At 35.5% G+C, this 12,404-nt stretch overlaps 1 protein-coding gene across 3 annotated transcripts; it reads left to right on the top strand.

Annotated features, from left to right (window-relative positions):
* The first annotated feature begins 5,303 nt into the window (after positions 1-5,303).
* On the top strand, positions 5,304-12,097 carry LOC135612515 (uncharacterized). Of its 3 annotated transcripts, none has more exons than XM_065108903.1 (9): positions 5,304-5,730; positions 6,655-6,749; positions 8,732-8,800; positions 9,394-9,509; positions 9,609-9,663; positions 10,423-10,543; positions 10,734-10,781; positions 11,539-11,633; positions 11,720-12,097. In XM_065108903.1, the coding sequence occupies exons 1-9, from the start codon at positions 5,637-5,639 to the stop codon at positions 11,819-11,821; spliced, it is 795 nt and encodes a 264-aa protein (XP_064964975.1). In that variant the 5' UTR covers positions 5,304-5,636; the 3' UTR covers positions 11,822-12,097. The 3 variants fall into 3 exon arrangements, with proteins under 3 accessions (XP_064964975.1, XP_064964976.1, XP_064964974.1); XM_065108904.1 differs by having other exon boundaries at positions 6,640-6,749; positions 10,423-10,568; XM_065108902.1 differs by having other exon boundaries at positions 5,305-5,730; positions 6,640-6,749.
* The last annotated feature ends 307 nt before the right edge of the window (positions 12,098-12,404 follow it).

Here is a 12,404-nt window from a genome sequence, read left to right as displayed (position 1 = left end):
CTTTGTTCTACAAACTGCAAAGAAATGTCAAAATGTATTAAGCATTTGACATCAAATGTACAGCTCTTAAAAATCTGCTGCAAAAGAACATGGGGCACTTTCTGAAACAACATAAGCAGAGAATTTTCAGGCATGATGGATATATATATGGCAAATTTTTTTTTACCATTACTGCAAATTAATCATTAGCCATTTAAGATAGTATGATGCTTTTTTTCTGATGCATAGTTTTCCATTGGTTGTATCCTTCATTGCTTAAGAATTCCAAGCTGCAGAGAATGTGCCACTTCAGATCTTAAGACTGCAAACAACCCAGAGAAAATGAAGCATGATTCTGCCTGGTTAATTAACTAGAGAACGCGTTTCAGTAATTTCTTATCTGTGCACAAATTTTTTGCATCTCCAGTTGTAAATCTAATCAGGAGGTTTCAAGATCTCATGATGTTTTAAGGGGAATGCAGGCTGTCTCTACCTGTAATAGTATTTCCTAATGCTGCATGATGCAGGAATTGGCATAATTATGAAGGAAACCAAATGAACCATATTACTAAGACTAAATTTAGATTAATTTTAATACTTCAGACTTCAATTGGGCAGCAACATTATTAACCAAACATAATTCATGTTTCGCCCTAATCCTATTCTGGAGCTCACAAGTCAACCTGAGCTAATCTTACGACTAGTCCGAATGGAAATCCTGATGCCTATTCTGAAACCAATCACAGCTTTTTAGATCCGTTCAAGTTGTTCGAATTCAAAGATCTGGTGATTTGCAACGCTGAGATCATCTTCAGATTTATTTTACTTTGCTTTACGAAGATTTACAAATTCTTTTTTTGAGCTTTCAACATCAGTATCTGCTCCATCTTTTTTGGATTTTTGAGAGAAGCAGGAGGGAAAAAATGGAGGTCAAAATCCAGCCTTTGAATACTCTCTACTTCACTTGGATGATGGATTCAGATGCCAAACATTCTCATATCAAATACACAATGTTCTATTTATATCTGTGACTGTAACCAAAAAGAACTAAAGGATGATAGCTAGCTTCCAAGACAAAAAAAAAGACAAGGCTCAATCAACAATTTTGAAGTACTTCAAGTTCATCGAGAACTATTCAGCAGAAACTATTGGAGCTGATCACTACTCATCTTTCCAAACTTCTTTAGTCATACATTGGTACACACAAAATTTCCTACTGATTCACCTAAATGTGACCCTTTTTCCTGAAAACAAAAATATGCTACTTTGAGCCTCCTTAGAACTCCTAAAGCGGCCACAAGACAGATATGAGAATGAGCAATTGAAGTTTAAGTACATCCTCCTTCCAACCAAAAGATATTGTAATGCATATCGACTAAAGAATGACCGCAAGCAACCACCTACAATATGAGTCTTTTTTATGAGAATCTATGCATTCACTAAACAATCATGAATAGTGGTTTTGCAAATTTAGGATTTTTCAGTGTCCCAAAATTGTTTCGGTAAGTACTCTGTTGATCCATCAATTTGAATATTGTTTGGGCTTCTTTTGACTTGAAACAAGCATGGTTCTGTATTCCCTGCAACTTAAGTCAAGTAAATTACAGTGACTCCATGTCACTCTAAATATGATCCGTGATCATCATGGAAAGTTGGATGCTTACACAAACTTGTGTTTCCGTGAAGATTAATTTCTATAGCCACAATAAAGAGATTGGTTCTGCATAGGTTTGTATTTAGACAAGTCCAGAAGGTTATTTAGCTGAAGAAGATGGTGATCTGCTTCTGCACCACTTGTTTCTGCATGCCTTAGCTCATTGCGTTACAGAAGATAAATGTTCATATATTAATGACAACTCAATGTCCAATGGAGGTTTTGTTCATTGTCAGCTAATCATTACAAGTAAGAACTGTGATCTTTGGTCTTGCAATTCTTTCATGGTACTTCAAAGAGAAACATAGGATTTAGCAACTTGAATTTAGTGTTCGATGTTGGATATATGTTCCTGTAAGCCTGTATACTGTTGTTGTAAGTCTGCATATCAAGTTCAAAAGAATGTATTTTCATAGAACAGTATCCAGGACAATTATTTTCCTTTCTTAATCATAATTAAATGTGCTTCAAGTGAAGCCTAAGACTGTCAACATCAAGCATCTTGAGTTTTGTAGATTTCCTATTTCTTTATTCTTCTTATGTTCCAGGAAGCTTTGCAACTGACAACCTGATGTATACTTTTCAGGTGGTCTTGGAATTTCCTGAAAGATTATGCTATCATAACTTATCTGAACTTTTGTGCATCTTCATGGCATCCAACAATTGATTAACTTCTCTCTCTCTCTCGTTCATATTGAAACTGAATGCATCTGTGACATTTTGTGAAATGAGACAGCAAATTTCTGATGCTGGCAATTCTTAGTAACTTGGTATTGTGCTTCAAACACTTGAGTTACTTCACTGATGCTGAGCAGTTTTGGATTATGGCCTCCACAAGAGCTCCAACTTTGACAGTGATGAGGAGCTTTAGATCAAATTGTTGGGGTCTGCTTACCCCATCAGCTCATCTCAGCCAACTAAGAAAGAAGGTGGTCTCATAAGTAACCACCGACCACTGACCACCATGATTGAGCTCCTGCTTCTGCTTTGCATTCAGTGGCTCTCACTTTTTTGATGAGCCGTAATTTGTTCCATAAAAGAAGTCAATCGACTGAACCTTTTCTTTTAGGAGTTCTTTCTTTCAATGCTCTCTCTCTCTCTCTCTCTCTCTCTCTCTCTCTCTCTCTCTCTCTCCTCCAAAGAAAGAAATCAATAATTCAACATCACCATGAACACCACCCTTCATCTTCTTTTAGATTGTCCAGATTAAATCAAGAACAAAGGACAGAAAATTTAAAAGAAATATAACCAAATTAGTATGTAAGATTCATGCTTCCACCGTATTGTAATTTCTTTAGACCAGTCATAAATGTAAAATAATTCCACTATCTTGTCCCTTAAAATTTCTGGAACAACAAGAACTGTGTTGAAGAGAGAAAGTAGTGCCCATCCTCCTCCAAGTCTTATCCTCAACTATCATAGTCACTCACATGCTATCGCTTTGTTTAGTGGGATGTCACTTCACTTTCTGAATCCTATGCATGTAAGACTCCCAAACAGGTTGGATCTCCAAAGGGGGTTGGAGATTGGTCTCCCTCTCAATAAATTTAGCAATATCTAGAATAAACTTCTCTAGATCCTTCCACGATAAAATAATTTCTTTATGATTCAAATAATAATGATTTACATCAAACAAAACAAAGATATTGACTTTTTAATTAGAGCTTTATGCACTAATTTATTATTTTAAGCTTATTCTTATATATAACTTTTGGACATTTAACATAGTATTGCTCACATTGAGCTATGAGAGCTTGGAACTCACACAGTTATCTGATCCCTATGCACTTGCATGAAATATTTTTATTGTTGGGATAATAAAAAAAATGTCTATTGTTATTGGATCTTAGCATAGCATGTGTCTCTTGTTGATTTATGACATTAATAATATTAAATCTCTATTTTGAATGGCCAATAGGACCTTCTGTTGCCTAGGGGACTGTGCTTAGGATATTAATACATGTTGATTTATGTTATTAATACAGGTAACTTCCTAGTTAGATCTACATTGGTCTAAGGTCACATTGTCTAAATCTCTAGGAGTAAAATGTGGGAGTAAATTTAGGTGGTAGTAACCTAATTCTACCACAACAATTAGGAAAAGAAGAAGAGAATGTGTGAGCTTACTGCAAACCATTAAATAGAGAAGAAATATATCCATTCTTGAAACATTAGCTATATGGAATATAAAATAAATAAATATTATTTTAGATGAAATGAACACATAATAATGAGTCGTATGTAATTTAAAAGATAAAATGCTTAGTATTAATAGTACGAGAAGTGATAAAAAAAGATATCTAATTTTTTTATAAATATAAAATTAAATATTTTAAACTTTAAGGATCTCAATGAAAACATATTCAACCTAAATAATTGAGACTTTATGTCTTTATTAACATAATAATTCATGATATAATAATCACATGGGTGGGCTGGAATTTGTTGCATGCACAAATCATATTATTTAAATTCCCTTTTAGGATCGAAAGTACATTGGTGATTCCTTTTGATTATTTTCAAATTAGACATTGTCGAACCACTCGAACCTCCTCGTTAGGAGTAGTGCTCTACAGCAGCTCACCTTCCCTGACCTACTACGCCTCCAAGTCTTGTAAACATCATCAAGTGATGCTACTTGTCATCATTCTTTAACTACGAGTGCCACATCGAGCGCCAAATGTCAACCAGCTTTGTGATATTTGTTGAACCAATTGAGCTTCCTGTTTAAATCACATTTTAATTAGTCATTCAATTTGGAGTATTTCTGTAAGCAAAAATCTTGACCATGATTGTTTCCATTTTGACCAAATGCGATCATCGATTCTTGAATTTTCAATTTACCTTGGTCTATTCATGTTGATTCCAACCAAAATGACTTGTTGCATCAAGGTCTCATACGATCTTTCTTAAGTTGACCGCCGGTGAGAGCCCATCGTTAATGTCATCACTAATGTTTTAATTCGTTCGAAATCAGATAATTATTAGTATATTAGTACTCATACCAATCACGATACTACCTATTTAGCTTTCATATATATTCCAAAATTAATTAATGAATATACACATACATCCAAGAAATATTATGATCATTAGAATCGGAAGCATTCATTTAGTTGAAAACCTTAAAATTAACTCACTAAATGCCCATACTTTGGGAAAATTATTTTTTGACAAATAACTATAAATATCAATAAATGTTGATACAAAAGGAGAAAGATAGATGTGAGGGTGAATCCTAATAAAATTATGAGGGATTAGCTTTTGCTTTCATTCGTGTTGAATTTGGGATCAAACAGCTGCAGCTTGGATCACGATTGCCTCCAAGAATTGACCATGGAAGGGGACCAAACTTGTATGCAAAGGGTCGTGCTCGCCCACCGGAAGGTGACCACAACGAGGCACGGGGCTGGCCGGGATAAAAGTGACACCGAACACCGCAGCCATCATGAATGGCTCTCCACATCTTAAACAAACATGTCATTCCTACGCGTTAATTTTACGCGCTGAGGTGGCAGAACCCGTTTGCGGTTCGGTGGGACGTTTGTTCTTGCGCGTAATCAACGCCCGTTAGAAAACCAGCGTGGAAAAACATTCGCTCCGTCTTAGGATTAATCCGCATTATATCCATTATTTTTACTCTCCCAATAAATAAATGCCATACGCAAACCGAATCGAAACCAATTGAACGATCCGCCATCTAAAGAGCGAGGGAGGGAGAGAGAGAGACAAGAGAGACAGAGAGAGAGAGAGAGAGATAGAGGAAACCACCACTCGCTCCGCAGAGTCGTATCAGGCAGCATGGGAGCGAGATCTTGATCTCTTCTTCCCCTTTTCTCCGACACGAGTCCGCCCCCGACGCGCTCATCGATCGATCGACGACCCTCGTGCTTCGCTTCGGATGCCGAGTCCTTGAGGAGTTGGTGGTGGTCGTCGGGATGGGTGGTCTCGTCGAGCGTGGGGCTCGAACGAAGGTTTCGGAGTGAACCCAGAGGCGACGCAGATGCGGGAGACGGACGGAAAAGGCGGGCCGTTCGTGGCGGTGAGGAGGGTGTCGCAGGGGCCGCCTCGAGGGAGCGGATGCCGCTCGTCGCCTGGTATGCGATTGCTCGTCTCTTCAAAATACTTCGCTAAAAGAAGAACAATAGATCGAGATGAAAGATGGAACAATCTCAGCTAAGTAATCTAAAGCGTTGTTTTTCTTGTGCATTTAGATCGATGGAATCTGGTATATGAGAGATGCTCTTAACTGTAGTGGTATGTGACTATTTTAATTATGTTCCTCCAGGATACGTATAATTAGGTTGCTAATATAAAACATAAAAGATGAGTCATATGCTATATTTAGGGATTAGATTTTATTTCTTTTATTTTAACATGGCAGAGTCAGAACAGAGTCAAGATATGTAGTGCATTTTACATATCAATGTTGAACTAAACAAGGCTTCTTGATTCATATTAGCCTCCAGTTTGTCTGTCTAATCAATTTTTCTGATATCTTTGTTGCGCTTCCTACTCTAATATGTTATTTCCAATAATTTGTGGCCTTGCTTGATATGAATATGTATATAACAATCTTGTTATTGTACGGGCCATACTTTATATCTTTGCTTCATCAAAGTCATGCTGCTGTTACCACTCCAGTAGTTGTTCATATGCTTGTAATCACCAAAATTGATAAAAAGTTCCTGCAAGCTGAATTTTCCTAGAACCCCTAAATTGTGTTAATGCAAGGCCTTTAAATTATATTGTGTGCTTTTGTTTTGTTACCTGTCCTTTTTCGATCTCTCTATTTCGAGTTCTAAGTGATTGTAATTTGTTTTGCAAAGTGAGGTTGTTAGTAATACAGCTTGAGTGTGATTTCTAGTTGTCAAGGAAGATTTGTGTCTATAAGGTTTGATGGCAATACAAGTCATTTTCCTTGTTTATTTTCCATTAAACATTGTGTTTAATTTTGGAGTTCGCTGAAGAGTATGAATATATTCATTAGCTTGTGTTTTCTATAGCTGAGGTTGTAACAGGATCAACAGCTTGGATTGGACGAGGCCTGTCATGCGTTTGTGCCCAAAGACGAGATAACAATACTCGTCTATTATTTGATCTGACACCTTCACAGGTAAAATCATATATTATACTATCCATTTCTTTCAGACAAGTCGCTTGTTTAAACCAGAGTACGTTCAAGTAGAAACTTGCATTATTTGGTTAGTTGAGTTACTCTTGGTACATAACTATGGCATTGTGCTGTCGTATCATTTCTTTTTGTCGTTAAGAAATAATGATTGCTTTTGCGACATAATGATGGGTATCATGGTCATGTTTGTCGTCTACATTCGGATAACTGATATAGAACAAACATCATTACGTATCATTATATATGCAAGATAAGCTTAATTGTCACTTACTACTATTTTTAATTTTGTCAGTATCTTTTTCTTTTGAATTTGAATCCAATTTTTTTTTAAAAAGGACATTTTTATTGCATTGCATATTTTTTAGCTATGAAAGGATGAAAATATTTTTCCATTTAAATTTTACTAATTTATTCCAAGAATTTAAATCTCGATACTAAAGGGTCAGACCAGTAAAGTATCTATATACCAAAAAAGTGTCTTGACACATACCACATGATAATATTGAGAAATAATAGAAAATTAAATACCGATTGGTATTAATCTATATTATTACCGATCCTTGAGCGAGTCTGCGAATACCAGCTCGTACAAATTGGTATAATCGAAATTTGGTTCTTTTATTTATTCTATTATGTGACTCATTTGTTACTGCATCGATGTACACGTTAGTCTAACCTTTTTCCACATGTAATGCACATCTAGTGTGGTTTGGATTGATCAAGCTAAGCTCGAGGTCAAATTAAGTACGTTGAACGAATTCACTGACTTTACCTTGCTTCTGTGTTGGACTCGGTTTAACTTCCGAGTTTGGTCGTGTCATCACTTTGGTCAGATGGGATAGGCTTGATGTTGCATCGTCTTTATCATCAAATCTGTGCGACATTATAAATAATTATGATCCTATGTTTGTATTTATCTATTGAACTAAATCTCTATCTGATTGAATTATATATATATTAAATGTATTTGGACTGGGTCCTTGAATGGTTGCAGTAAGACCCGATGAAGGGTCGAACTTGATCCAAGCACATTCATATCACTGAATCTCCTTTATTGGCCTTTATTAGTTAATTTATGCGATTTGGTTTACTTGTTAGTTTGATGTTTCGTGTTCGAAACACTTGTTGGGTGGCAGCAGGTGGGAAGCAGACAAAATGACGGAGTGAATCCAGTTTTCTTGGTTATTTATAATTTTTCTCTTATTTTTTAGTATTAAAACATCGTTCTTATATAGGATAAAATCATACTGTATATATTGATGAAAAGATATATATATATATATATATATATATATTATTTTTTAAAAAAATGTGTTAGTTAGTTTAGTTGGTAAAGACTAATAATATATTGTAAGCTCCAATCCCACTTTCACTATTTACTCTTTACTAAAAAAAGATATTTTTTTTTATTATTTTCATACTTTAATCGTTATTTGCTAAAAAGTTTTCAGCAGAACTTGCGTTCAAGATTTGATGAATTTTGGAAGGTTCTATATGTTCGTACTTTTATTCATGAAGCGAAGCTTTCTGAGGTGCTGATAAGTATTTGTCAACATTATTATGTTTGCATGAATACGTGCTTAACGGGATTTGTTCGGAATACCTACTAAAAGATCAATAACTTATTGTATCCTCGCAACTAATATCTGGCAGATTAAATTATTAAGAAAATCTAACATCTGCAATAATTTTCTTTATTATTTCAAAACAATGCCGAACTCAATTTTTGTTTTGATTCGTATTATTTAGTTTCTTGAGTATCAAAAATCTCCCCTTCTAATTTCCCTCTCATGAAATGCACGCGCATGTTTTGGTTACCATGTCTTAGTTTATCTCTCAACATTTATTTACCGTAAGCTAGTTCGATGATCTTTTAATCATCTGAGAATTTACTACCAACTTTTCCTTTTGGATAGTCAGTTGGAAGCCCAACAGGAGTTTAAATTTGTTTGATGTGTTTGTAGGAGGAATGCTTGCGAAGATTACAGAGCCGAATAGATGTTGCGTATGATAGTTCAAAGAAAGAGCATCAGGTACATTTTGGTATTGCATCCAATTCGCTGTATGAACACAAGCAAGTTAAGAACGAATCTTTATGATGTTGGAGAACTCGTTCTAAATCTGGGAAAAAGCAAACCGTTAACTTTAAATTGCTTTTTGTAATGGATTATTTCTGAACTAAAGAAACTTGAACTCTAAGTATGCAGAACACTCCCGAGCACAAAAAATAAAATAGTTAATACATGACTAAGTATTTATACTACAGATAGTGTATTACTAGTTACTATCTAAGCGTCGTAGTTAATGTTAACTATATAACTATTTCTGCATACAAGGACCAAAGTGTTTTCTTACGTTACTTGGTGGTTTGCATTTACATATCACAATACATTTGTTTTTCTGGGGAAAACATGATTTGAGACTCTAATCTTTTTTCATTCCCTTAACAAAAGTTTGTGCTACATTCCAATGGTCTAATTAAATACATCATTATTTCCCTTTTAAATACAAATTTCTGTTTTAAGAAAAAAAACCATCAATATATATTTTTTAGAAGCAAGAAACCGATACCTTATTGTGGAGTTTATATTTTAGCATCTTATGATCTATATTTCAATCATGTTAGGAAGCTTTGTGGGCCCTTTGGTATGCTGCTTATCCTGGGGTCGAACTCTATGGTATAATATCTGACCAGTGGAAGGAAATGGGATGGCAAGGAAAAGATCCCTCTACTGATTTCAGGTACTATATTTCTGTTACTTCTTCCATAGCTATGTCTTGTTTAGAGCTCACTTACATTTAGCGTGACAGTTTTAGATAATTTTTGGTTTTGTGTTACAGAGGAGGTGGTTTCATATCTTTGGAAAATCTGTTATTCTTTGCCAAGAACTATCCTGTAAGTCTGCCTTTTTTATTCTAAAACAGGAACACCTTATTGTATATTTTGAATACAAGGAATTTGTGTTTTTCATGTATGCAAAAAATAATTTCAGCACTGAACTTTCAACAAACTGTTTAATGCATTGTTATACTTACAAAATGCAGTGTACTGTTCTTAATTATGTTTGTTTTTGATATTTAAGTTTTTTAATTAAAAAAAATCAGAGTTGTGGACTGTTAGCTTGTTGGCATTACAAAATTAGAGTTCTCCTCGTTTTGAACGAGACTTGAATTCTGATTGAGTTTGAAAGGCTTGTGGGTGGGTTAAATGCAAGGGTTTACTAGTTAATAGCTCGAGTGGCTTAGCATTAAGTAATAACTCTTGATTTGTGATTTGATTTTGCTTTAGTCTAGATTCATTGTTTAAGTCAGGTTGCACCAGGACATGTCCCTACTCAAAAGTGGGAACCAGAGACATACATGAAGTTTTATATCGTGTATTTACTTAGTACTTTTTGATAAAAGTATATTTTAGTTACACCTCATTGTTTACTTCCCTTATTCGTGTAAGTGATTGCAGACTAAATCATCTCGTATAATTTGTACCAAAAAATGGGTGATACGAAATTAAGACCCACTGTAGAGCTAATATTTGTTATCATATATTTTGAATCTTTGACTTTTATGTTACTTCGCATCACAGTTCGCATCTTTTTAGCCTGCATTCTCTTTGATAACCTGCTGTCATCTTTGGTTATCAAAAATCTCCCTGCAGAAATCTTTCCAGGATCTTCTGCAAAAGCGGGAAGGCGTCAGAGCCATGTGGGAGTATCCATTTGCTGTTGCTGGTGTAAATATTACATTCATGCTCATACAGATGCTTGATCTTCAAGCTGGTTTGTGCTCTACTGATCATAATAGGTTAACAGACACCTAATTTTTAAATTTCTAGGAGTTGCTTGCACGTAATGTATACTCACATTAAAAGTTCTACAAGGTTTCTTTATGATATTTATCTACCGAATTACTTTTCTGCCAATTTAAGGTCTAGGCACCACTGCTTATTAACTATATTGGTGACTGCAGCCAAACCAACATCAATGATGGCATCAGTTTTCTTGAAGCTACTTTCAGGTACGTTTCAGCAGTTTGATTATTGCTTTGTTATTTGCCAAGGCTGTTTTCTTTTTCTGGATGTCAGATAGGGGCAAATATCACCATCATTGCCTGCTTACTACCTTTTGTATCCAGATGCTATAAACTAGACCACTGATCTGCAGAATTCCCTGTGATCATTTCTCGGCAGACATACTTCACTCAAACAAACATATAATCACTATTAAGCTTATATGACGATCTAGAAAGCTTATCGGATTACATGTGAATTCTGAATTCATACCTTGTAGTGTGTACAGTCCCAGTTTTACCTGATATCTAAACCGAATTTGGAAAATGGTGGATTTGGTTCCCACATATGAGTACTCTAATTCTTGTGTCTGGACACTGATTCAGATCTACCGCTGGTCCCTTGTTTAATTGTCAATTGATTGACGATTTTATGTAGCCATCACATTTGCGCTGATCTTGTATATTAAACTAGTATCTGTTTTTTTTTTTTTTTTTTTGTTGTATATGGAGCACAACCATGCCTTTTTAGGTAACCCTCAAATTGATCCTTTTTGTTGTCTCTCTCACTTTGCACTCATCGTAAATAAACAGGAAATTGTAATTGCCTATAATGGCATGAAATGTTTTAATTCTAGCCAAGTATCAGGCTTTTCTCAGAAACCAAGGACGGAAGCTATTCTTTAGTCTGTTCTCTGGAATGTTTCTCCTATAGGAACTTGCACGCTTGGCACTGACAAGAGTTTTCCTTGTAATTTGCCTCCAGAAAACGAGCGAGCTTTCGATGTGTTGTACTGCATGTCTTTCAAGATGATGGACCAGCAATGGCTCGCAATGCGCGCCTCCTACATGGACTTCAATGTTCGTTGCTCTTACTATCCTTTTGACTATTTATTCTCTGTTTCTGTACTTGCATTGATCTCTTGATCTCTGCTGCTTTCGTTTAGTTGGTCATGAAGTCGACACGCCGTCAGCTTGAACAAGAGCTTCTACTGGAAGACATCCAACGAATCGAGGACATGCCTTCCTACAGCCTCCTTAAACGTTAGGAACCATCTGACTTCTTCTTCGTGTGAATTCCTCAGAATTTTGCAGTTTGATGATGTTTCGGTTTGCTTAGCCATCACAAAGATTGTTTCAATACAATGCTCAAGTTGAGTTCCAAGTGATGTCAGTCCTAGGGAATAGGCAAGACCAACTGCGTGGGGTTTCTGTTGAACTTTGAGACGTGTATATAAGAGTGCCAAAGATATGTTGTTAAATGATTGATGGTCCGGAGTGTTCTGGTCATAGATCGACGATCTAAAATTTGCTTTTTAGTTCCCCGATTTTGAGATACAAGGCATTGCAAAGTTGCAACATCTTTTGTTATAACCTAGTTCTTAGAGAAGCATTATTCATAATAACCACTGAAGGGGCGTATGAATCTTTTATCGTGCTCAATGGGATTAAAGAAACGACTAACAACTATTCAACTATTCGAACTCGTTTTAAATATTATCCATATATATTTTTTTTCCTGTTCGTATTGATTTCAAACTTAATTACTTCATTCCAACTTAATCATTTCTGTCTCAATGCTAAAATTCCAAAGTACGTAAGAGGCTCGGATTTGATTCAAACTCAAGCCAG

The sequence above is a fragment of the Musa acuminata genome, chromosome BXJ2-5 (assembly GCF_036884655.1).
Source record: "Musa acuminata AAA Group cultivar baxijiao chromosome BXJ2-5, Cavendish_Baxijiao_AAA, whole genome shotgun sequence".
NCBI lineage: Eukaryota > Viridiplantae > Streptophyta > Magnoliopsida > Zingiberales > Musaceae > Musa > Musa acuminata.
The sequence above is the reverse complement of the archived record's forward strand: the minus strand, read 5'-3'. Positions and strand labels throughout refer to the sequence as shown.